The 27,334-nt window shown below is 44.0% G+C and overlaps 1 protein-coding gene across 7 annotated transcripts in view; it reads right to left on the reverse strand.

Annotated features, from left to right (window-relative positions):
• Positions 1 to 16,593: 16,593 nt before the first annotated feature.
• Positions 16,594 to 27,334, reverse strand: part of PTCH1 (patched 1) — a 71,782-nt gene continuing 61,041 nt past the window's right edge. For all 7 annotated transcript variants that reach the window (XM_045042471.1, XM_045042470.1, XM_045042469.1 and 4 more), the window contains 5 exons: positions 26,449 to 26,591; positions 23,002 to 23,101; positions 22,196 to 22,450; positions 20,057 to 20,612; positions 16,594 to 19,526 (listed from right to left, as the gene is read on the reverse strand). In XM_045042471.1, the coding sequence (XP_044898406.1) occupies positions 20,058 to 20,612; positions 22,196 to 22,450; positions 23,002 to 23,101; positions 26,449 to 26,591 (1,053 nt within the window). In that variant the 3' untranslated portion in view covers positions 16,594 to 19,526; position 20,057. The remainder of the gene's footprint in view (positions 19,527 to 20,056; positions 20,613 to 22,195; positions 22,451 to 23,001; positions 23,102 to 26,448; positions 26,592 to 27,334) is intronic.

A 27,334-nucleotide genomic window follows, 5' to 3' on the forward strand; every position in this document is an offset into this window, starting at 1 on the left:
GTAAGAAGATACCACTGAGGAGTCAGATAATAAGAGAATAAGCAAAAAAAAAATGGAGTTAGGGAAACTATAAAATGTATAACTACAAAGGTAATAACTAGAATAAAAAATTCTTTGGGGCACCTGGCTGGATCTGTCAGTAGAGCATGGAACTCTCAGTCGTGAGTTCAAGCCCCACATTGCGCATAGAGCCGACTTAAAAAAAAAGGTTAGAACAAAAATTCTTAAATACCAAAAAACCTTTAAAATTAATATAGATCATAGACTTAATAGAGAAAGAAGCATAGCAAATACAACTTTAAAAATACAACTTTAAAAATATGACAAAGTTGAGACCAAACATAGGTCATCTTGTTAAATGTGAATAGGTTTAACTTGTCTATATGTGAAAATTCTTCAAATTGGCTTATATAACAAAACCCAACTCCATGCTGTGATCAAAAGACACACCTAGGGGCGCCTGGGTGGCTCAGTTGGGTGTCTGACTCTTGATTTTGGCTCAGGTCACGATCTTGTGGTTCATGGGTTTGAGCCCCACACAGGGCTCTGCCCTGACGGAGGGGAGCTTACTTGGGATTCTCTTTCTCTCCCTCTCTCTCTGCCCCTCTCCTGATTGTTCTCTTTTTCTCTCAAAATAAGCAAATAAACTTAAAAAATTATTTAAAAAACAAAAGACACACCTAAAACACAGTGAATCAAAAAGAGTAAAAATACAGAGAAGGACAAAGATTTATCAGGCTAATGGAAACCATAAGAATTCAAGGATCATCACTATGATTTAAAACAAAGTAGAATTTAAGCCAAAAAACATTAAGCAAGATAAAGAAAGGCACAATAAATTTAAAACCATAATTCACAGAGGAAGGGAACCTGTATTAGAGGGGAAAATGCTAGGAAGAATTGGGATCACTGTCAAAATTGGAATATGGACTGTAGTTTAGATTAAAAGTATAATATCAAAGTCAAACTTCCTAAATAAAAGAATAGACTTGCTCTTAGGAAATGTACACAAAATTATTAAGTAAGGGTACATGACATATGCAACTTACTCGTGACTAGTTAAAAATAAAGTAGTGAATTTGGGAAAAGGGCAAATGAGAGGTCTTTGTATTATTCTTGCAACTTTTTTTTAAAATTTGAAATCACTTTTTTAAAAAAGACAAATTGTATGCTTTGGTTAAAATTCATCAAAAGGTCCACTTAAGATATATTCATTCCTCCGTATGTAAATTTTATCTAAAAAATTCCACAAACCATAAACAAATATTGAATTCTAATTAATAGGTGCACGCTGAAGTGCTTACAGGTGAAGAATACCAATGTCAGCAACTTCAGAATCTTATAGAATAAGATGGCCTGATGGACATGTGAGAGGGATGGATGGGTGATTTCATACATGATAAAAGCAGATGGAACAGAGGCATTTGGGTGGCTCAGTTGATTAAGAGTCTGACTCTTGATTTTGGCTCAGGTCATGATCTCACCATGTCACTCTGGGTTGTGAGATCGAGCCCTGTGTGGAGCCCTGCGTCTGACTCCGCACTGGGCTTGGAGCCTCCTTGAGATTCTCTTTTCCTCTCCCTCTCTCTCTTAAAAACAAAAAAAAAGCAAATAGAGCAAAATTTTCATTATAGAATATAGATTGTGAGTATCTGATTCTTTCAACTTTGTTTTTCTATGTGTTTGAACATGTTCATAATAAAAGGAAGGAAGAAAAGTCAGTAGTTTGATGTTGTGTAGACTTTATTAATAACTAGACGGATGACTAGATCTTCCACTTTCCAGCACTTTCTCTTTTTACTTGGCCCCTGTTAGCTTCTACCGTCCCATTCTGTCACATAAAATCTTGGAAACACTAAGAATGAAACCACCACCTGTCTCTCACCCGGGTCCTGCCACTTTGTGGATGGGCAAGTTATTCACCTACAGAACTGGCCTTCACAAATCTAGCTCTGTTTTCCTTTTTCTCTAGCTTGAAATAAATTAGGCCAAAGTTCTTCATACTTTGAAATTGCTTCCTTTAACACACACACACACACACACACACACACACACACACGTGCACACACACACACACACACCTGTCTTCGCCTGGGTGAGGCAAAGCTAGTTCTTACTGCATGGAAGTCTGGTTCTGGTTTATTTTTTAGGGAAAGAAAAAGGCCATTAAAATTCTCTCTGATGGTTGAGTCAGTCCTTGCAGGGGGAGGGGAGAGACGGAGCCAAGGGTAGAAATTTCCTGGTAAGTAAAACCCCACTTAAAAATTTTCCCTTTCTTTCTTTTTGTTTTTCCTTTTTTCTCTCTTGAAGCGGCTCTCCCTGGAGTCAAAGCATTTTGCAAAAACAAACCACTCCAAAGCTTTCAAGTCCAGGGAAAGCTCAAGCAAAGTTAATTAACATGAAAGTTCTCACAAAAGTTAATTAACATGAAGGGACTCACAAAAGCTGTCTGTTGGCATCTGCTCGCCTCCCATGTGCTGCGGTCCCTTTGTCTGATGGCAGACCCCAGCCCGGCCCTGCCTCACAGCATCTCCCAGGGGCCAGGCTGCCTTCGTTTCTCCCAGAGCAGGTCTGTGGTCATCACGAAGTTCTAGGAGGCTCCTTGCTTCCATGATGATCCATGGGTTCTTGTGAGCAATCCCTGAAGAAAGCTAGTTTTCAAAATGCTAGTTTGAAAGGGGAAAACAGGAAAGATGGGTGGGTGGGGGAGAGGGACAGAAGAGGGAAAGCAAGGGAGGAAGGAAAATAATAAGGTCTCTCTTCATAACATGAAAGCTGTTTTTTGCAGAGTAATTAAGACATACAGATTCACACAAAACATAAAATCACCTGAAACAATGATACACTGAAGTGACATAACAGAAGAAACAATGAATAAGGCAACACATTAAGTAATGACATAATAATTATTAAATAATATTACATTAATATCAATAAATAATATTGAAAACTATTTGTAAGAATCACATCATGAAAACGTACTCCCTCTCTGACTTTGCCTCTACTGTCAAGATACTTTTTTTCAGAAAAAGGATTATAATGTATATACTTTTTTGTAATCTTTTTTATTAAATTTTTTTTTAATGTTTATTTTATTATTTTTGAGAGAGAGAGAGAGAGAGAGAGAGCGGGGGAGGGGCAAAGTGCAAGAGGGACACCCAGAATCTGAAACAGGCTCCAGGCTCTGAGCTGTCAGCACAGAGCCCGACGCAAGGCTTGAACTCAGGAATGGTGAGATCATGACCTGAGCTGAAGTCCGGCGCTTAACGGACTGAGTCACCCAGGCACCCCTGTAATCTCCTTTTTTTTTTTTAAGTTTATTTGTTGTTTATTTTGAGAGAGCGGAGGGGGGTGGGGGGCAGGTGGCAGGGACAGGGAGAAAGGGAGAGAGAGAGAATCCCAAGCAGACTCCACACTGTCAGCACAGAGTCCGATGAGGGGCTCAAACTCAGGATCATGACCTGAGCCAAAGTCAGGTCTTAACCAACCGAGTCTCTCAGGCGCCCCAGTAATCTGCTTTTTAACTGACCACGAAGTTTTTTCAGTGTCAGTAAACATATAATCTCTTCAGACCCACAAAGATTTTTCTGATCTTACAGAAAATCAACTTGTTCCAAATAAATATGTACATAGGTCTTGCTGTGTGACTTATCAGTCCTCATATGTATACAGCCAAATTATATACGTGTGGTATTTACTGAACAAGCCACATGAAGCAAGGTTATTTCCCTTAAACAAAGACTTACTGTGGAGATTCCTCCCCAGAAAGAAGTTGTACAATTGTGCCAGAAAAATCTCTTTGCTTAGATTCATGGAGTTATGTATCATTTACCTAGAACTTTGATATTGGGGATATTTGCCAGGAATGCTGATTTGGTTCTCTCTAGAGACCTTAAAATGTCTATTTCTGAATTCCTCATGGCTACAAAGGAACTAAATTTCATACTGACCCATGTGTAAATCTTTCCTCATTCATGAACTGCCCACCTAGCTAGCCTAGGTGTGTTCACTGGAATTTATTCAGGAGTTTTGGGGTGATATGACCAGGACACAAAAAGGACACAAATAGAAGATCCAAGAAGACCTGATTCTCCTTACACTGTTGCCAGAAGGGTTTTTGTTTGTTTGTTTGTTTGTTTGTTTCCCAAATGCTTCTTCTCATTCCAAGTATCACTAAGACCACTAGGTTTAATTGCCCAGTGACCCCTTTGCTAGCTTCCATAAACAGAAGATTTTGGAGTGACTGGCTCAGGAAGAGAGGGTTCCACATAATCGCAGCCTCACCCAGTGCCTGAGGCCATGCGAGCAGGTAGAAACACAGTGGGTTGTTTTTATTTGCTCCTGGATAGGTGGTTTCAGAGAAGTCTGCAGCCAATGACAACAATGAAAACTGTCTATAATAGGTGAATGCAAATTTAGATAGTAAAGACCAGGAATATCTCTAGACAAGGCCCAGAAAAAAAGTCCCAAATCTGAAAAGGGAGGAAAGACCATTCTGGATCATGGGAAGTGCACTGTGGGGGTTAAGAGCCTGTCATGGATACTGGCTTTGCTCTCTAATGGCTGGAGGACCTTGTATATTATTGTGGTGGATTGATGCCTAACATCCATCTTACATCTCAGAGGTGAGGAACTGAAAGCATTTCCCAGGCCCCCTCGCAGCCAGGAGTTAGGATCTGATTTAGTCTCACCCATCTGGTGCAAAGAAGACAGAAAGCAGAAGTGAGTCTGGGGACATATTTGTGTTGCTTCTGGTGTTTTTCCTGGGCAGCATGGTTGTGGCGGCTTCAGTCAAGAGCTGTCAAGAACTGGCCGGTTTCACTGGTGGCTTCTTGATCTTATTTAAAACCTTTTTTTTTTTTTTTTTTTTTAATTTATGTGTTTATTTTGTGAGAGAGATCATGTGCAGGAGGGGCAGAGAGAGAGGGTGAGAGAATTCCAAGCAGGCTCTGCACAGTCATATGTGGGGAGGAGCCAGATGAGGGCTCAAACTCATGAACCTGTGAGAGCATGACCTGAGCAGAAATCAAGAATTGGATGCTTATCAACTGAGCCACCCAGGTGCCCCAGCTTCTTGATCCTAAAAGAAGCAGAAACCCTCTTGGTAGTCTGCCTCTGTGGCTTTGGCAGTGCTTCTCAGAACACAGCTCCCAGTTTTTTTCTCCAGCCTTTTAAGTAATTGTTACTATTTTCAATCATTTGTTACCTTGTAGGAAATCTCTTTTGGCTTAAACCAGTAAGAATGGATTCTGTTCTTCATAATGGAGACAACAGAGTTCCTTAACCTTTCTGTGGTGACTTCTGAGGTGTCTCCTTGTAAAGGCTCAACTACAGTCCCCAGCATTCTCTTTCATTAGTTTCTGCTTGGGTTATTCTCCTTTGAGAATTGGGGGGTTGGAAAGGAAGCAGTGGCCTTTTTGTAACATGCACACACCTTCTCTTAGTATTTAATGAAACACTAACGTGGGTGCGGCTGTGAAGGAATATTACAGCTGTGATTACAATGCCTAATCGATCACCTTTAAGTTGATTAAAAAGGAGATTATCGGGGCGCCTGGGTGGCTTGGTCGGTTAAGTGTCTGACTTCAGCTCAGGTCATGATCTCACGGTCCGTGAGTTCGAGCCCCACGTCGGGCTCTGTGCTGACAGCTCAGAGCCTGGAGCTTGTTTCCGATTCTGTGTCTCCCTCTCTCTGCCCCTCCCCTGTTCATGCTCTGTCTCTCTCTGTCTCAAATATAAATAAACATAAAAAAAAAAAAAAGGAGATTATCATGAGTGGGCCTGACCCATCAGTTGTAAGGCCTTCCACAGAGGGTACAGGCTTTCCTTGAGTTTAGAGATTCTCTTCAGCTCGTGCCTCTGGGGTTCCAGCCTGATCACTATCTTCCCTTCCTGTCCTCCCTAAGGAGGACCTTGGACTTGCTTAGCCAGTCCCCACAGCTGCATAAGCCAATTTCTTGTAATAAATCCGCCTGTGTCTCTACCTAACTACCCATCTATCTATCATCTATCTGTCATGTCTTTTATTGGCTCTGCCTCTCTTGTTGGACCCTAACTGACAGACTCTCTGAGCCTTAGTATAATTAATTGCGTGATTGGACTTACGGTTTCACACTAGGCTGGCTCTAAGGGTTACCTAAGAGAGGGAATGTAAAGCCCAGCACCTGGCAAATATGTCAGCTCTATTTTGGACACTCTCTCTACTCCCATCTGATCCGAACATTTATTCATAGGGTGCCAATAGCTCTGCCAGATCGGTGACCTCAAAAACCAGTCCTGCCTCCCACAGAAATACCAAAATGACCCTGCCAGTTCACAATGACCCTTCATGCTTCTGAATTTCTAGGTTCTGCTTACCTCTTCCCGAAGTTTAACCTGACCTGCCATTTAGTATCCCTTTCTCATCTGATACACAGTATCATGCATCATTTACTCCCTCCCAGCTCCCACAGAGGAACTTAAAAAGATTAGGGCATCTACTGGATAGATTGACTCCAACTCCAGACTCTATCATAAGCAGCATAATACTCTTTGCAAGTAAAATATGTACATTATTAGGATCAAAGGGCCTGTTCTATTCTTCTTTTACTCGTCCCACCCCCAGAACAGGTGGTGACAGGAAAGGGTGGGGAAACAGCTAAATTCATGGCTACCCTGTGACCAAATGGGGTTATCTCTTTAGGACTGAAGATTTGGAATCTCAGAGGTTGTCATTCCTTAGGATGGTCATATGTTTGGTTTTATTATTATCATGCATTTTTGGATGGGAAACACTCCCAATCTTCCTATAAATGTCTCCTCAAATGATTAAACAAACAGATATCCCGCATGACCCAGCAGTACCCAGGAGAAATGAAAAAAGATGTCCATACAAAAATTGGTACATGAATATTTTTAGGAGATAATGAACAGGACGCAAATGTCCATCAGCTGGCTGATGATAAAAACAAACAAACAAACAAACAAACAAACAAACAAACATGGTATAGCCATGCAGTGGAATCTTATTTGACCATAAAAAGGAGTGAAGATTACTAATACCCAGAGGAACCTTGAAAACACTACGCTAAGTGAAAGAAGCCAGCCACAAAAGACCACATGCTATATGATTCCATTCATAGGAAATGTTCAAAACAGAGCAGACAATACGTTAATGGTTACTCAGGGCTGAGGGGGATGGGAAGGCTCTAGAGGAGTCACAGCCAAAAGGAGGCAAAAATGTGCTAAAGTTGACCATGGTGATGGTTGTGCAACTCTGTGAATACACTAAAAACCATTGACTTGTACACTTTAAATGAGTGAATTGTATGGTATGTGAATTCTATCCCAATAAAGCTATTAAATGAAAACAGAGTAGAGAGAAAATTTATGCAGAAAACATACTCTTGTTTCTGACAACTTTAGTCAGCCAATACACATGCTTCAAGTACACTTGTCCTATGCCCAGATTCCAGATTCTTTCCTTAATTTAATTGCTCATCAACTGATTAACCCCCACCCAACTCGTCTGCCACCACCTTAAGTTCCTTGCCCACAAATGATCACAGCCTGGCACGGAGGGAATATTTGTATTTGCTATTAGTATGACTATCTTGGAATTTGCAGCACTGCCTGAATCTGCTACCTCTTTAACTGCTCCTCATTTCTCCCTTCATAGTTTCCTTTTCTTCTCCTTTCTCCCTAAATGGGGAACTCCTCAGTCTCCATCCTCCTCCCTTTCAACCTCCAATCTCTCTTGGCAGGTGCTTGTCAACTCTGCTTTCTATTCCAGTGCTCCCCAGATGGATGTCAGTCTGGACCTCTGGGAACATCTCCTTAAATGTTTAAACAGAGGTTTAAACCAGTTCAAAACTGCCTCCACCCTCTCCCAGATGCATCAACTCCTCCTCCCTCCCTCATTTCAACTGCAGGCATTCCTGTCCTCACAGCTGCACACTAGGGCAGGAAACCTGGATGTCATGAATGCTGGGCTGCTCTTTCCGCACCCAGATTCAGCACTCTTTCCCAGCTGTGGGGTTGTTGGTGGCTGATGGCTCAGCTCAGTCTCTCTTTGGGAGTTGCACTTGGTGGAAGAAAGACACCTGGCCCAATATTATGCCCCTTTTCTGGAGGCAGCCTATATCCAGTGACTGGTCAATGTGAGAGTGTAGAGCTCTGGCCTCCTTGCTATAATTTGATCCAACTCTGAAGGGCCATCTCAGTCCCCATAGGACCAGCTGTGTGGCAGTTCAACTTCTCCCTCTGCTCAGTGTTTGCTTCTTTCACTGTCTCCAGTGAACATTCCCCCCACCCCCCGCCCCCACACATGTCCTTCTCAGAGTCTGCTTCTCATGGAATCCAACCTGCAACAATGTCAATCACGTTTGGCTTCCTCAATCTCTTCTCTTAGTGACAATCCCAAGTCAGTGTCCTGTGAATCTGTGGCTCCCTTCATCAAGCCCAATGCCATGCTAAGTTTAGGTCATTCAGGACAAAAAACCCTGCCTCCAGTTGGCCAGACCACAAAGCCTTTCAGAACTGAAAATGTTGAGCTTTAGGTAGAGCTTGATCCAGGGTTCAAATGATGGAAGCAGTTTTGACTTCATCGTCTTATTTCCTTGACTGTGCCTTCTTCCACTGTACTGGCTCCTTTCTCAGAAACGCGGTCTTCCACACCACTCACAAGATGGGTGCATGTTTCCCATTGGGTAGCACATCTCAAAGCACATCTACTCTTACAAGTTTCAGATGAAGTCTCACAACATCTAACAGATCCTAATTGGTTCCTGCTCCCGTCCTTGAACCAACCACTGTGGCCAAGTAATTATGCACTTATTGGATAGTCTGAGTCAATGATAAACCCTGGACCCTGGACAACTGTACCTGCAGTGAGTAGGCTGAGGGTCAGGAAAGGGATGGTTCCTCCAGATGAAAATTGGGTTATGGGAACCCAACAAGTAAAGGGATGTTGGGAGACACAAACAATGGATTGCTGCTATACTTCCATTTTACAGCCACTGCAATAGCTTCCTATGCTTTCCTTGCTTCAAGGTTCTATTTCTGTACCTCTCACCCATCCTTCAGAGCTTTGAAACACAGGCACAATCAGGTAACTGTTTAACACTTTTCCAGAGGGCAAACAGATAAGGCCATTATCTGTAGGCTAGCTTTTAAGGTCACTTTCTTCCCATGTGTCCTACATGTGCCCTTCCTAAACCTTTGGGAGCTTAAGAATCACCTGGAAAGGGGCACCTGTCTGGCTTAGTTGAAAGAGCACAACCATTGATCTCAGAGTTGTGAGTTCAAGCCCCAGGTTGGGTATAGAGATTACTTAAACAAATACAACTTTAAAATAAAAAAGAAAGAAAGAAAGAAAAAAGAAAGAAAAAGAAAAAAAGAAAGAAAAAGAAAGAAAGAAAAGGATCACCTGGACAGCTTCTTACAACAGATTCCTGGGTCTCCAACCCAAAGATTATGATTTAGTGGAGCTTGGGGTGGGGGTGGGGGTTTGCCGTGAGTTTACATTTCCAGCAATTTCCCAGGTCATGCTGAAGCCACTAGTCCTAGGACAACACTCTGAGAACCATAGCTCATGGATGACATCTGCTCCAACAAAATGGACCTCTCATTTTTCAGACACACCCTCAATTTCTTATCTTCTGGGACTTAGCTCAGCCTGTTTCTTTTATTGATAATGTCATTCCTGCAATCTCTACCTACTGAAATCCTATCTCTCAAGGGCAAATTTGAATGCCATCTCCTTCATGACATCTTTCCTGATCTATTCATCCCTTGGGTCCCATTTTGCTTGATTTATTCCTTTTTTAAAAATGATGTATCATATTATATATTATATTTGGTTGTATATCTATGTTCATTTATCTAACATATTTCATTCTAAAATTGAAAAAAACCATTTGTTTCCTTTTTTTGTTTTTTTTTTTAAAGTTTATTTATTTAAGTAATCTCTACACCCAGCATGGAGCTCAAACTTGTGACCCCAAGATCAAGAGCCATATGCATGCTCTACTGACTGAGCCAGCCAGGCACTCCACCTTTTTTTGTTTTATTTTGAATAATTATGGGAAGGTTTGCATGAAAACATATGAGAAAATAAATACACACACACACACATGCACAAGTCAACTTTGGGACAATCAGGGGGCTCTAGTATGAATTGGGTATTCTGTGACTTAAAGGAATTATTGGCAATTCTGTTTGGTGTAATAATAGCAGGGTGGTTAGTTTGCCAGAGAAGGAGAGAGGGAGGGGGTTGGGTAAAACTGGTGGGGTGGGAGGTATGGGCTTTCAGTTATGAAATGAATAAGTCACATGGATGAAAGGTACAGCATAGGGAATAGAGTCAATGGTATTGTAATATAGTTGTATGGTGACAGACAGTAGCTAGCAAGTAGTGAGCATAGCATAATATATACAGTTGTCAAATCACTGTTTTGTACACCTGAAATTGATGTAACGTTGCGTGTCAACTATACTTCAATAATAAAGAAATCCTTCTTGGTTAGAGATTCGTAATGAAGTATCTGTAGGTGAAATGGGATGATGTCTGGGATTTGTGTTAAAGTACTCCAGTAAACAATGAGAAATTGGAGGAGGACAGACAAAACGGAAGTGGGGAAATGTTACCAGTTGTTGGAACTGGATACATGGGGGTTCATTATCCTATGCTATATTTGTGTACTTGACATTTTCTGTAATAAAAAGTACAGTAAAACAAAACAAAAATGCACGTATATGTGTCATTATATTTATATATATTCGTAGGGAAATAGAAATAGAGTCTAAAGTTCTTTGTATCAGGGACTGTGGCCCTGTTACTCTTTTTATCCTACCCAGAATCTGGAATGGTGCCTGGATCTAGATAGGGTACTAGGCTCAGTCACTAGTCGTGGAAAGAATGCACAGTAGAGGCAAAAGGTAGCAGTGGAAAGAGTTCCCACTGGTCATACTTAAGCCTGGAGGCTCAGAAGTCCATTACTTGCATTACAATTTCTAGCAAGTCTCGTAACCCCATAGGGACTTAGTTTTCTCATCCATAAAATGGGAGTAATTACAGTAGGTACTTTGTAGGGTTCATTCTCTTAACAAATACTGTACTTACATGGTTCTAGTCTTCAGGGATACAGTAGGAAACACCAGAGCCAAACATCCCTGTCCTCAAAGAGCTAACATTCTATTAGGGTAAGAAAGACAATAAACAGATAAGTTGGCAAAATATAGAGGATATTAGGAAATACCAAATGGTGTGGAGAAAATTAGGCACAAGAGGGAGAGAGGTGTGCTGGGGGAGAGGTGCGGAGTGTATTTGCAGTTTTAAACTGGATGGCAGGGACCCCCTGAGAAGGTGACGTTTCCACAAAGACTGAATTGGATGAGGGACTGAGCCTGTGTCTGTCTGGGAGACAAAATGTCCAGTCCTGGTGGGGTGAAGAGTAAGTGCAAATGTCCTGAAGCAAAATAGTGCCTGGCCTGTTTGAGGAATAGCAAGGATTGACATCGTTGTCTGTCCAGTGGTCAGAGTGGACATCTGATTTGATATGGAGGCGTTATATTCTAAATCAAGCTTTTTCTAAATGGCCACAGAGGAATATTTTAGGCTTCATAGGCTCCGTGGTCTCCGTGACAACTGCTTAGCTCTGCCACTGTGGCATGAAAGTAGCCATAGACAATAGAAAAGTGAATGAACATGTCTGTGTTCCAATAAAACTTTACTTACAAAGACAAGTGACAGTCTGCATTTGGCCTATAGGCTGTAGTTGGCCTACACTACATCTCTCACTCTAAGATTTTGGAAAGTAAAAGGAAGAGGAAACAACGAACACATACAACAAAGGAACTGTTCTTTTATTCTCTGTCTTCTCTCTTGGTTTCAGATTCACCACTATTCTCAGGAAATTACTTTGGTGTGGGTGAGGGACTCCTATCATGGCCTCTACTCCTCAGATGACACTTCTGACTCAGGCTTTGCCTCTGTCTTCTCTTTCTTTCTTTTTTTTTTTTAATGTTTATTTATTTTTGAGAGCGAGAGAGAGAGTACAAGCTAGGGAGGGGCGGAGAGAGAGGGAGACACAGAATCCGAAGCAGGCTCCAGGCTCTGTCAGCATGGAGCCCGATGCAGGGCTCAAACTCAGGAACCGTGAGATGATGACTGAACCACCCAGGTGCCCCTCTGTCTTCTCTTTCTTAACTCACCACAGTCATTCCTCATGTCTCTGTGGCTTCATTCCCTCCTCAGCTCCCTGCTTTATCTCTTCCTTCTCTATTTCCCCTATTTCGCTGTGCACTCGGAGTCTCTGTCAATGTCATATGTATCGGGTTTGGTGAAATAACCAATGGCCTGACACATGCCGAGCAAGAATACCAGTATTACTGCTCCCCAGGCTGGGCCTCCACCAGTAGCATCTATCTGTACTCTATCCAGACTTCTCTTGGCGTTGCTGTTGAGAGTCTGACTTGACCAAGTAAGGGAGACAAGACAAGCCTTCTCAGGGGAAAGAGGACAAGAGAGAGGGGAGGAAATTCGGAAGGGGTCAAAGTTGGCAGGTCGGGACTTGTTACATGTGTGGGTGTGTTTGGGCTAGCGTGTGCAGGCATGATGTGTGTTTTGTAGTCCCAGGTGGATGCGGGCTATGTCCTGAGCAGTGGAAGAATGGGTCATAAATCCAGCCATCCTCCCTTACTTACACTTTGAAAATCCCACCCTAATTGTGTGTGCCTTATGATTACGAGCCATTAGAGACCATTAGTAAATGAACTATGAGATTTCAATCATGAAATGCAAACTCTCTTGTGAAATGCAAACCTAGCTTCACATATTAATTGCTTCTAATTAAGGAGGAACATTTTAGCCAATTAGCTTTTGGAATTTAAGTGTAATCAGAAGGATAATTCAGAGATTTGCTAATTGCTTTGTCCATTGCAGCTGTTTGCCTTCAGTGCAGACATATACTCTCTGTGCACAGGATCGGGCACACACATGGGAGCCGAGGTGTCCAGAAGCTCTTCTGCTGTAGTAGTTGTGTGGTTGTGTAGCAGGACCCATACCTTTGAAAATAACACGTAAAACAAATGGCTGGGAAATGAAGGCAATAGGAGAGAATAAGAACATCAGACCGCACCAGATCTAGGGCCGAAGCCTGACTTGACTACTGAAGGCATTGCCTAATGTTAAGAATGTCATATCACTTCTCCAGATTTTTCCAGTCCCAGAGGGTAAGGACTCCTATGGCTTTAGCCTTCCATGATCCATGACAAATTCTCATGATTCATGATAACCTTCCATGATTCCATGTAAGGTGGGAGCTGAATAAAAAAAGAAAAAGCATCCATCGGATGGAAGGGCCAGGTGTGTTCATTGACGCTTTGGTCACAATGGAAGTATTATGGGCTGGCAAGTGCCCTTGCAGCCCGTGGACGTTTTGAAGATCTTTGTATCTCGGTGTTCTATTCCTCTCTTTTGTCATGCCCCTTCCTCATTTTGACGGTCTTTTCCTAGTTTGGGTGGCACTTTGGCCTTTTCCACGGTATTGGCCTCACTCTGGACATCTGGCTGTGTGCCCTCTGATAGGTGTTTTCTCTCCCACTGCGAAGCAGAGGGCCTCCTGCCTTTCTCCATTCCTGCCTCATCTTGCTTCTCCTCTTGCTGCAAAAGAGGCTCTCACCAGGAGTCTACCCACTGCTGCTGCTGATTGAAATTTGTAATTACAAAGATTATTCTTTTGGCATCTTAGTGTGGGCTTCAGGCTGCAATCCTCCTATAATAACTCACCAGTCAGAACTTGCTCATCAATTTCTCCTCCATCTACGTGATTTTTCTCTTTATAAAAATAAAACCGGTTCTTACCCCCACCCCCTTTTCCATGAGAACACAAGCTGTTGTCCACTGTGTACAAAGATGGTACTATTGACAGAGGTATTTTCTGGGCTTGCTTTAGTGTGAACTCTTATTTTGCCTTTTTTTTTTCCTTTTTGCCTCATCAATAACTTACATCACACTCCTATGTCCTCAGTCTTGAGTCCTGTAAATAGGAAGCAGATGAATGAAGAGAACACACTCCAGGAAAAAGGAATGTAAAGGGGTTGGTTGACTTTGAGAAAGATATGGCTGTGGTTGCCTCTTCTAGATTACACCGCTTCCTGGGCGGGGGGGGGGGGGGGGGTCTCATTGTCAGGGCACAGGCTCCCTCTCAGTTGAAAGGCTTGTTCTCTTTGCCCCAGGAAAAGAAATTCCTAAAGAGTTGGTGGGAATCAATGATAAAAAACACCCTGCCATGTAGAATGCCCATGCTTTGGCCAGGCCAAACTTAATTTGGGTCATCTCTACTGATCACTTCTTCATGGAACAGAGACCCCTGGCTCCCTCCGTTTTCCTGAGGTCTACCGAGTTCCTAACACACCGGAATGTCCCTTCAAGACCCCTGTAATGGCAGTTGTAATTTCCCAGCAGGGAACTGAGGCAGAAAATGGCATCCAACGGGCTCTAATGTGAACGATTAAACAGATTCATGTTCTAGGCGTGTTCTCATTAGGTGCAACCTTCATTAAAAGTAATTAAAACTTGGCAAATATTCTTTTTGGATGATTAATAGGCCATCTCCTCTTCTCCTTTTGGGAGGTCAGATGCCAGTTACCAAAAATGAAACACCTGCCTTTACATCAACGTGGCTGCTGCCCGAAATTTAGCAGCATGCAGCATTCCCAAAGCTGTTAAATATGCCCATCGTGCCAAAAATAATGGGGCCTTATGTTTACCTAAGTCCTGAATAAATATGGTGGATTTTGGGACACAAATCTGATTAAAAACTTCTCCCTAGGCCAACATGAAAAACTAAATTAGCTTACTTAGTTAGGTATATGTAATTTTAAAAGAATATAAAATTGGATGGTAATGAATGGGCATTTGGTGGTATAAAACATGTCTAAAAGAAAGCGTCTCTCAATTTGAATTCCAATTAATGCAATTAATATTTTCCATGCCAGTTTTAGGGAGTACCAACTCCTCATGACTTTTGAATGAACCAAATGAGCATTATGTATGAAATTTACCACTGAAGGGCTTTAGGAACAGATTGCTGATTAGACCCATGGTAGGAAGATGAGGTTGTAAGATAGAAAATCCTGCTTAACACTTTATGACTTTTTTTTTTTTAAGATAAAGCATCTATCAAGGAAGACATTGTATTACCCAAGCATCTTATTCAATGTAGGGTCCACAGAGGTTCCAATTCTTTCAGTTGACTCTTACTGTCCCCTCTGGGCCAGACCTCATCACAACCATCACAACTTTTGACCTTCAGATGTCTGTAAAGGATATGCGTTATCTTTAGTTTATATACGGATGAGGAAAAAGAAGCTCCAGGGTTTCAAGAGAATTGCCCAAGTCAGAGTTGGTCACCCGTAACCCTCTCGGCAGGAAGGGTGGATGAGGGTCTGAGGCCTACACCCTCCACTGAGGTCCGTCCTGCCCCACAGTAGTAGAGCACCAAAAAGGAATTCCTCTCTCTGGCCTCCCAGACACAAATGCAGTTGACAGGTCTCCTCCACCGTTTCCCGGGGATGAACATGCGTTTTTGTGGAAAGACCACCCAGAGGAGTTGGGATGTCTATGCTGTTTTCAGATCTGGCCTGCATTGGTTGTGTAGCCTGAGTCGAATAATAGAACCACGGTCACATTCAGCTGGAAGGAATTTAGGGATTGCCTCTGCTCGTTCATCAGAACTATGGACAGCTGGTTAAAGCACAATTCCTGGCCTCACTCCCAGGACTCAGTAGGTCTGGGGTGGCAGTGAAAGTTCTGCTTTTCTAGAAAACTTCCAAGACACTCCAGTGCTGCCGATCCATGAGCCCCTCTTGAGTATCATCAGCCTAGGATGACCCTATCTTAAAATGGATCGGCAAACTCTTTCTCAAGGGCCACTCGGTAAATTATTTTAGGCTTTGTAGGCTGTACACTGTGTCACAACTACTCAACTCTGTTACTGTAGCTGGAAAGAGGCCATAGGCAGACAATCTGTAGGTCAATGGGTGTGTCTGTCTTCTAATAAATTTTTACAAAAACAGGAGGAGGCCCATGGACTGCAGTTTGCCGACCTCTCACCATGTGTTTGTAACAGTTTGGGTCTTGAGTTCTTCCCCACTGCTCTTTGCTTTCAGATCGCTATGATATTCCTGGTCTTATTTTTCTCCATGGCTCTAGTAAAGATGGGATGTAATCATATAAACATTCAGAAGAAAACATTCTAGATCAGGTTCAATCAGCCCCGTATCATCAGCCCTCCTATTTAAGTATGGCACCTCCATTTATTTTAATAGTCATCAAATTTATCTTTATAAATGTTCCCTCTAATTATTAGGCATCACATACAAAGATGTTAAGTGATGAGGAGGGGATCCCTTTGAATGGTAATTGAGGAACTTTCTCGGTTTCAGAAAATAAAAACCTAGAACTTTTCATATATCAACAATGCCTCCATGAGGTAGAGCAAGAAAGGATTCTTTAGCAATGTTACTAAGACAAATCAACAAAGTTTATGATGGCCTGATGTGCTGCCTACATAAAACACTGTAATAAAAAACATTCCATAAACAAAGACATAACCAACAAGTTATATTATTTTTTATTCATGTTAGAATTTCTATCAGTGTTTGAACATTAATATTTAGAGAGTTTGTACATTTTTGCCTTCCAAGGTTTAAAATGAGAACCACACTAGGTCACAAATGGTAACTAATACACATTTCACAATTGCATGAATATTTACTCCATCTCACTCTCTTAACACTGTTAAGCATTTTCTTTTCCTTGCTGTACTTTACAATGAAAAGCATGCCCCACTCATGTCTCAGCAAAGTTCCAGACATCATGGATTCATCACATATAAATTCTTTAAAAATATACTTCTGTCAAAAGACTTGATGACTACTATGTACACTACAAAAATAAATTTTCATATAAATAAATTATATGGCATACTTTTATCTTTGTAATTGAAATGACACAAACCCATTTCTGCCAAAATTGGCAGACAATGAGACCCAGTTTGAATATTTATTTCCTTTAAACTCCTTACACTAAAACCTACCATGAGTCTTTAATGAAGATGTTATATACTCTGAACTATTTAACATTAGTAAGCACTCTATACAAATAAAAATTCTGTTCAAAAGTAAAACATAGCTGTAATAGTGTTTCCAATAGAAATAAAATCCCTGCATTTTTTGTTATAAACTGGCATGACAAATACTGTAGGAAAACATTCTTATGATACAAAATTATAAATATCAGCAAAGATTTAAAAAAAATTAAAACATCCAAATGAACAAACAAGACAGACAAAATAAAACTATTTTAAAGAAAGAGAGAGAGAGAGAGAGAGAGAGAGAGAGAGAGAGAGAGAGAAATTCTAGTTGCCTGCCAGCCCCCGAGTTCTCCCTTTGCCAATGTGACTACGGGAGAAAGTTCTACACTGTGCAGAAAGCAGGGCTGTGCAAACTGTCATGCGCCACACAAGCTGGGCTCAGGAAAGGAGCGAGGAGGGCATGCCACGAGCCAGAGGGAAGCAGACCTCAGAATTTTGCATCATCTCTCTCCTGAACGCAGGACGTAAGTTTTCTGAGCAGAGCTGGCTATTAGGTGGACAGACAGTGTGGCTGACAGAGGCACCAAACAGTAGATGTGGGCCCGTCGGGGCCCCTGGCACATTAACACACACACCTGGCGGCCACAGGTGGCTTACAATTAGTATCTTACAGTTTTGTGGCAAGTTTTAGGGTCTGAGGTCACTATACTGCTCGGTACTACTGGGAGCCCATTGACTTTTGACTGAGATTTTCCGTGTAAAACAGGAGGGCACAATGGAAGCTGCCATTTTTGTGCTCCTACAGTAGCTTAGTCCGGGTATCCACTGCTTCCCCGACAGTTGCTGGTCTCTGGCTAAGAGCTGAGGAGGACCAAACCTCAAAGCAAGACAACAGAATCGATACAGAAGCAAATCTTTAAAAATAATGCCTGGTTGACAGATCTGCCTCCGTATACATTCTTCAGTGGGGTGTATGCAATTAACATCTCCCTGCTCTTCGATCAATGTCACATTGAAAGAACACTAATAAGGTTGAGAGGAGGGACACAGTTTATTTAGGAAGCGTGTACTCATAATGTTAACATTAACGCACTGAGAAGGATCCTTCTGAAGCTCTCATCCTGTAGAACTTCCGACTCCATACCACCACACTGGATGCTCACTACTTATTTTTAAAGAAGATACAAAGAGATCTAGAAAGCCCCACCAACTGTGCAATTTAGGAAGAGGGGAGTTTAAATTGTAGGAACTCAAAACATCACCTCCAGGTTTATTGTGGACCCAGAATCAACAGGTTTTTCCACTCATAGCAGGATCATTGTCTCCAAAAGATTTCCAATCTGCTCTTGAACGTTTGAGGGTGTGTGGGCGTGTGTGTGTGTGTGTGTGTGTGTGTGTGTGTGTGTGTGTCACGAGAGGTACAATGATGCTGCCTACTCTAGAGTAACATTCATGGCTCAGGTGAGGCTCACCACTAAGCATGTTCTAGAACTCTTTAACACCAATGAAGATGAACAGATGTTAGCTCTAAACCCTGAGGTTCCAACGTCCACCACAATGACCCACACAGCGGAGCCCATCTCCTCTGAGGCATGAACTAGGAGTGTCTGGATAGCAGCCAATGATCATAAGAGATGCCCTGTACCTGAAGCAAGTCGGGCAGAGGGATAAGGCGACATTCAGGGCTAGCTTTCCACCAGCACCAAGCAATAAAGATATCCTGACTCTTCCAGCCTAACTAGGGCGGAGCCCACGAAGGGTTACAGACAGTAAAAAGAAACAAAAAAAGAAAAAAAAATCACAGTACAGTACATCGGGAAACCACACACGTGTTCACACGCACAGCCAAACAGAATCGCATCCAACTACACCTGGAGAAGCCACCGGGGTTAACGTACTTTCTTCATATCTGCTCATTAAACAACAAAATTATCACGCATAGCGTGTTTGAAAGTTAACAGTAACATTTCATACTACCACAGGGTTGTGATATGCAAATTTAAAATATTTTAAACAGAAACCTTTACAAAATAATCCTATTTCATAAGCAATATTTGCATAGAATTATACAAGTAAATTATACAATATTTAAGCAGCAGCAACATATGCTGAAATTTAAGACTAAGTTAAGCTTGGTTGTGGCACAGAGACCAATGTACAAATCAGGAGGGGCCCCGCTGTGGCCTCCCCACCGCCCACTCGGGGGGTAGGAGTGGAGAGAGCCCAGATCGCACTACTTTACATCGGTTCCTTCGTATATTACATATGTGTACACCTCTTAAATATTTATAGAACTATTTCACAAAATAATACAGTCGGTTACAGTAACACTGAACTGCTCTCCCGGTGCGCACATCTGTATAACTCTTAGCAGTTCTCTTCAAGCAGTTCGGGGGGGTTGGGGGGGGCTTCCAATCTTTGGCCTCTTTGCTTCAGATTTTACTCACCCTTTGAAAGAAAAAAAAGGAAGTCAAACTAAGCAATGGGTATACGAGTCTGTATATTCAGAAAGCACAGAAGTAGGCAAACTGCTCAGTGGTATTAGAACTCAGGCTGGGGGTGCTGGCTGGAGGGCATGAGAGGCTGATCTGGGGCCTGGCGACACGGATGTGTTCACTGTGTAACCGACGCATCGAGCTGTATGTGTGGCATACATACCTGTGGTGGGGCTTTATAAAGCCTGAAAACCAGGTGAAAGGTGCAGCTGTTAGCGTCTTTGTTAACTTGCACTAACCCTCAACAGGTGAGCAGCGAGGTGAGACACCCAGTTTGGGGCTCCACGGGTTCCCGAGGATGGCAAAGCTTGGACATGGCATCCTTGCCAGGGAGATGAGAGGTCACTGGGGCTCAGTGTGGGACATACCAATGCCCAGGGGCTCCCCAAGGATGCAGCCTAAAGAACTCCCAGGGAGCTCTGCCCTCCGTGCCCCTGGGTGCCCCTCCATTGCTGCCGAGGCCCACCCACCAGCCGCACATACCTCAGTTGGAGCTCCTGCCCCGGGGCCTCTCCTCACATTCCACGTCCTGCAGCTCTATGACTTCCACCTTGGAATCCCTCCTCTCGCACCGGACGTTAAAAGGCACGTGGGGGTCCTCAAACAGCCCGTGGTCAGTCTCAGAGTAGTCCCCGTAGCCCGGGCAGAGACCCCCTCGGGGGTTCCGACCGGACCCGGGCCCGGGGGCAGGTGGCGGGTGCACGGCAACAGTCACGGACGCCGAGGCCGTCACAGTGGTGATGGGCTGGCAGTAGCTGGGCGCAGAGCTGCCCATGGCAGTGAATGCTGGGTGCCGAGGGTTGTTAGAACGGGCTCCCCGGGGGCCCGCACGGTCCCTATTGCTAGGGCCAGAATGCCCGTCAGTAGAAATTTCAAAAGCGTCTCTGCGCGGTCTGTAGGGGGGTGGCCGTGAGCCTTCTCTGGGGGGTTCTCTCCGGGGCTGCTGGCCCGGCCGTCCTGGAGGCAGGGACTCTGAGTCCAGGTGGGGATGCTGTCGAGGGTTTGAGGGTGGGTGATGTCTCGCTTCGGGATGGACCACCTGCAGAGGGCGAGGGCAGGTTAAAACAGGCGGGGTGCTAACCCCAGGCGGGGCATCGCCCCCCGCCGCTCCCAGCCTTCCCTTCTTGGCTCCGGTTCCCGCCGGCCACCCACACACAGCTCTTCACCAAGTGCTCAGTCAGCCCCACAAATGGCTGGGAGAGGCCCCCGGGAGCCAACTGGGCCTTCCACCCACAAAAGAAAAACTTGTTCTTTTAGAACCTCCACGACGTGGCAGAGGCCTTATTTGGACCCTATGTCTAGGCTTTCTGTAGCACAGCTGGCCAGACACATACAGCTGCTGCCCATAAATGCAGGGCTGTGGTCGGAGAGCACCCGGGCTGCCCCCCTGTCGGTTTGCCACTCCACCCTGTGCCGCACAGTCAGATCCCAAGCTCGTCCTCTTTGTGAACTGCTGAGCATCTGGCTCCGGCTCGCGCAAATGCAGCACGTCGGCAGGACTGTCTATACCTATGCTGTTGAGGGCGGTAGCCATTAGGAGCATAGGCCTATTTGCATTTAAATTAACAATTCCAAATTCAGTCCCTTCGTGGCACTAGCCACATCTCAAGTGCTCAACAGCCACATGTGGTGAGTGGCTACTATACTGGCAAGCACTGAGGGAGCATTTCCATCATCGCAGAAAGTTCCATGGGGCAGTGCTGCTCTGTCCGGTTGTTAGGAATCTGGTTTCTGGGTCTCTATACAAAGCATGGAGCAACACAGTGGCCACATCAATCAAAAGGACCGTGACCAACTTCAAAGTCGTTCAGCTTGTACCTATTTTTAGGCTCCCGCTGAACAAAACCAGATTCACACTGCAGCTCAGCAGGCATCGTCACGGGGGGTAAGAGGAGGAAAATTTAGGTTATTTGGTTGGCCTCTCTCTCTTTCATGGAAGGGCTGCTCTGGCCTGGGACTGGAATACCCATTTCCTGGAGGGACAGCAGGAGGCCCTGAGTTGGAGCAGCACGCGCCTTAGAACCTTTCTCGGGTTTTGTGTGCTGTGCTCTAGGCCTGGGGGGCTAAGGACATCCTAGGGAGCATGGCTGCGGCTCTTAGAGCCTCCGAGAAGGGGCTCCCAGGCTGCTTATGGCTGTCCTGAATTACTGAAGGCTAAGCTTCTCTGCTCCCTCCAGCTCCTTCTGGTTAAATCTTGGACATTAATAATTGAAATAATTTTGTACCAAGGGCAATTAAAAGTAACAGAAGTGAGAGGAAAAAAAAATCATTCTGTTGGCAATAAAAATACCACTACATTAAAAACAAAAAGTATTATTCTAAAATGATATATGGCTTAAAAAAAAAAAAAAAAGCAAAGCATGCTTTACCTCTGGCCCTTAAACTCAAATTATACTTAGCCCAAACAAGACACATACCAATGCTTTTTGTAGCTACTGTTACTGGCCCCTGCCCTTTTCAATCTATATGAGATAGAACCACACGCAACTCATGTTTTTATAGTTGGAGTCAAAGATTGGCAATTTCATAGGATTCTACCTAACCTATACTTTATTTTTAAATCCTATCTGTCTGGGATTTGCTGCATAGAGGAGGCAGGGGCTGGCCTCTAGGGTGACTTACTGTAGAGCGGGCAAACACGGGGTTTTCTGTGGCTTCCACGATCACTTGGTGGGCAGGGCCCCTGGTGCCCTGCTGGGCCTCGTAGTGCCGAAGCTCTTCGCTGATGCCCGACACTGTCGTCTGAGAACTGTACTCTGAGTCAGAGGAATCGGACCCATTGTTTGCATGACCAGGGGGCACGGAAAACCGGACCACGCTGGGGGGCGGCTCAGGGGAAGGGGTGGGCAGTCGGTTCAGCCCATTGGCTGGAGACACCTATTGAAGGAGATTCCATGTTAAAAGTGTGATCATCCATTTACCTGCTGGTCACAGTTAAAGTGCAAAGCACAGTATTTGTTCAGGGGTCTCTGCACCCATCCCCCGACTGCCCCAGCCTCTCCTGCTATCCCCTCCCCCACTCTGCCACCTCGAGGACCATCAGGCCTGACAGCTGGAGCAAAAGAGCTGCCCTCTGCTTTTACACTTTGGAAAGGCAGGCTGTGCCCCTCTTCCTTTGATTCAAGCCCAGATATTCATCTTGAGTGGAAAATGCTTCACTGATACCGAACTACACGACTCAGGCCGCCAATCAGTTGGTTTAAAAAACCCAAACAAAACTAGTCCTGCATCTCCCAAACTGCTAAATTGAAGAGGAAAAAAGCCATAGTTTTTCTATGAAAAACATTTCATAATTACTGAAATATTTTGAAAAAGTAAACAATCGGCAATGTGGGTCTGCCTAAAGATCTAAACGAACAGTGACACAAGGAAAGACAGCATTCAGGTGGCCTGGGGACTGTCCATTACAGCCCGGCATAATTACTGACCTCAGGATACGGTCCAAAGAAGGACAGCAGGACTGGAAGCAAAACCAGTCCATTGAGAACACCCAGGATTGTTAGGATTGCCAGGACAGCAAAGAAATACCTTGAAGATAAAAGGGACACAGGAACATTCACTGTGGCAAAAGTAAGAGCAGCAAGCCTTCACGTGCCCAAATATTACACAGCGCATCAAAACCCCAAATTAACAAAACCCACACAGTTTAAAAGACTGTGGTTCAGCACGACATTAGTTTTTTTTCTCTTTTTACCTCGTGACTCTCGAGGACTACATTCCACAACCCGAAGTGTTAGTTCGTGAAGGGAAGAGAGAAAAATTAGTTTGTTAATTTGCTGAAATCTCCTGGCATGTAATGTTATTTATGAATGTGTTACACAAACACAAAAATATGGAATGTGAGCTGAATGGCTGAGCAGATTGGAAGCACAAATACAATGCAGAGGGGCCCCGTCCGTGAAAACCCAGCAGAAGCAAACAAATGAAGTGAAGGGTGTAGAATTTAAACAATTTAGCTCAGGAGGAAAAGCAGCCCACTTCTGCAGGCAGCTAATCCACTGTGAAATGCTTCAGCATCTTAGAGCAGAATCTCTAATTAAGTCTCTAGCGTATCAGGTAAGGCTTTCCCTGGGCTTTCATTAATCACAACTTTCTGCCTAGAATTCTGTGAGTTCCAGTTTTACCAAACAGCTCCAATTGCAACCTTTTTAGAACACAAGAACCAGCTTTCTGCAGAGAAAACGCTGCCCATTCTGTGTGGGGGAGGGCGGTCCACAATGAGGGGGCTGCTCTGCGGGCCAAGCTTTTGTTGAACAATTTAGCATCTCTGAATACTCTTGTTTTGCGTCAGCCAATTCAAACATAAAGGCCGCAGCACCATGAAGAAGGGGAGAGTGCGCAAGTGGCCCTGCTTTCCCACCATTGAGGGCTAAGGTCTGGGATCCTTCATGAATACCAAGGTAAACCTGTCAGCCCGGGAGAGCTGCTGGAGGACACTCCACACAGCTGGAGGGAGTGGGCTCCACGCAAACGTGCATTTCTGGAACTAAGTGTAGGGCGATTTTGCTGCAAGGAGGGGCTGCGGTGGGGGGCGGAGAGCTCAGGATGTTCTGGGAAGAGGGAGGGCAAGATATCTATCTGTTAAGGGTCCTCTTGATCATAAAACAGAACAGGCACCAAACTTTGCCATGACTATATATGTTTCGACATTAGATGAAAGGAGAGAGATTCCCTATAAAAACACAAATACCTTGCAGCTATTGTAAACACTAGAAACTTCTGAACTGCATTAGTAAAAACCAAGCCGCCAATGTCTTGCTCTAATGTAAACTGCTGGAACTTTAGGCTGAAGCATATATCAGCAGCAGGCATTAAGACATTTGCATCCCATCCATCTAACTGTAGAATAAACAGACCAATTAGATTTCTGACGGCTTAGCGTATACAATGTCTGCTCATTTAGTTGACCTCAGTGAGGGCTTTATCAGGTTAATCCATCCAGTTCTAGAAAATGGGAAGCCCTTTTAAGTGCTTGAAACAAGAACCCTGATATCTCTGGGAGAGAACAGGAAGCTATGGGTTGGATGAGAGCTCGGATTCTGCCCTCCATCGTGGTTCCCAGCTGGTTGCTCTAATTCTGGCTACGTTTCCCCTCTGTGTCTCACTTAGTGTCCCCACAGGGCTGAGTTAGATTCTCTGAGACCCCATCACACTCAGTGTTTCTCATGGTTCTGAAGTGCCATGAACTCTCTCTCCCCCCAGAGACTGTAAGCTACATGGAGGCCGTTGGGGTCCACATTATTCGTTGTGTAAAATGGCACTGAGGTGCTTGTAACTGCATTGTGTGGAGTGAGGAAAAACACAGAAGAAACTCTGCTTGACACAGGGGTTTTATACCATAAAGAAACATCTACTAATGCCTGAATATGTGTGTGCTAAGGAAATAAAGGAAAAGCCAAAGTGAAGTTAAGAGCTGAAAATAAAACTCAGGCCAAAACCTTGATCTAATTTAGGCATACATCTATCTACCTGGTATTGGCAAACAAGAATGTACTAATTGGCTTGTTAGGTGATTAACAGTGTGTGCAGAGAAGACTGGCAGCCTGGGTTATCACCTGGGAGCTGGCTGGAAATGCCAGTCCCACTCTACACGCTCCCTGCACCCAGTGCAATCCGACCTGCATTTGCAGAGAGCCTTGGATGATTCATAAGCACTCTGTGGTGTGAGAAGTACTGGTCCACGATGCAAGAGCTATTTTACCTCTTCATTTACCCTGTACTAAACTACACACAGTAAACTCCGGCACTCCTTCAAGGAAGGCTAACTCTCTGTTGCCGAACTGCCCAACGGGTTATGGGGTATGCCACAGACCAATGGATAGATCTTTTTTCTGTAATAAGGGAACTTGGGCTGAAACTTTACACCCTCTTCTTTTTACTTGAAAATCAAAGACCTATTACAGGCATGCACACCAAGAAAGCCTTTTTCTATTCTCTCTCCAGATTATTTGAAGCATCCCAAACAATGCAGTCATGTCTCACATTTGGTTCTGCTTTACCACGGTTCTAATTCTGGCCTTTCACTTATTGATGATTCTGGCCTTGTCCCTCCACAGAGCAGCACTGTCACATCCAAGAGTAGCTACTTTACGATGCTGTGGAGGCTCTTCAGACAAGAAAATGGTCTTTCCCTGCAGTTGTCAAGTTTTTTTCAGAAGGAAACCTTGGCTCTCCTTTTCTACCTCACAAACTCGCATTCTTCGTAAATCTACCAGAAACTGCCTGCCTTGGGTTCCAAGGAGAAGTATCCAAACTAGGCCTGGATTTCAAACACATGGCACCAGAGTCACATACCCAAGACTCCCTAAACCTTAGTGAGAACTTGAATGTGAAATCTGGGCATGCCACCTTTGCTTCCCGAAAGAATAAAATGTAGGTGACAATTTCAGGTATTTTTAAGTTTTCTATAGTTTCGGAAGAGAAGTCAAGGTCAAAATTGGGCAGTTGAGGGGAACCCAGGTCAACGCCGGGGTGCTGGGTGGCCCTCTGGTTTCAAGCTGTGGAGCTGTCTTTGCTGCTGGCCACAGACTCTCCGTCTCTTCTCCCCAAGATGTTCCCTAAAAGGCCTCTAAAAAAGACCTTTTCCTTATACCTTTCAGCATATCTCTGAGTTAATAAATGCAAGAGAAAGTGGAGTCACAGACTGTGGTAATCATTTCACAATGTACTGGTTGGCATATCAAAACATCATGCTGTATACCTTAGACACTACGATTCTGATTTGTCAGTTATACCTCCATCAGTCTAGGGGGAAGGAAAGTAGAGTCACAATGAAGACATGCTGCTGTCTACCGGACACACAAGGAAGTAAGCAACAGAGATCCTAACAGTGGTAACAATTCTTAAAAATAAGGATTCTCTCCCCTTCTGCTTACCTGACAATGAAATCAAACTCAGATCCTGCCAGCATGAGTACTCCCAGCAGAGTGGAGACAGCGCCGTCCAGGACAGGTGCAAACATGTGCTCCAGGGCAAGCACGGCCCTGCGGTTCTTATCACCAATGGCTGTTAGGAAGGCCTGTGCAAGGAGAAGACGTGGGGTGAGCAGATGCCCGGACTGGGCCTGGTCCATGGTCAGCTTGGTCCAACATGCTACATACAAGCTGTTTTAATTGGTCTGTATGGACCTGTACGGACCTCCTCACAGCTTCCCATTTAGCTCCTGGGCTACTTAATCCGGGCTGCTCAGGTACCTAAATCTAGGCTTACGCTAAAATGACCTGTTCATGATATTGCATCATATTTGATATTGACGCAAATCTTGAACAACGACAAAAAAAGACAGAAAGCATATTTACTTTAAATTAAAAACCAAACCAAAACTATACAAAAAGGAGCAAAATGTCCCTTTATTCACTGCTACTCCCCTTGGTTCCCACCCCCCCCCCCCAACCTGAATGAGCACACAGCATTCACATGGGAGAGCTGTGGTGTGAGAATGACAGCATTCTTTCTGATTTTGTGGCAGGTCAAGATCTTACTTCCGAGTAGGCTTAGTTGAGGGTTGCATGCAACTGGGTGCTAAGTACGTATTTCCTCGTGGATGACGTGGCATTTCTGTTGCTGTGTTCTCTAAACACCTTGGAAGTATCACAAGAAAAATACAGGACTTGAAATTCAAGCCAATTTTGGGGAGCCTGTGTGGCTCAGTCGGTTGAGCATCTGACTTCAACTCAGGTCATGATCTCGCGGTTCGTGGGTTTGAGCCCCGTGTCGGGCTCTGTGCTGACAGCTCAGAGCCTGGAGCCTTCTTCAAGTTCT

Source organism: Felis catus, chromosome D4 (genome assembly GCF_018350175.1).
Source record: "Felis catus isolate Fca126 chromosome D4, F.catus_Fca126_mat1.0, whole genome shotgun sequence".
In the NCBI taxonomy this organism is placed as follows: Eukaryota; Metazoa; Chordata; class Mammalia; order Carnivora; family Felidae; genus Felis; species Felis catus.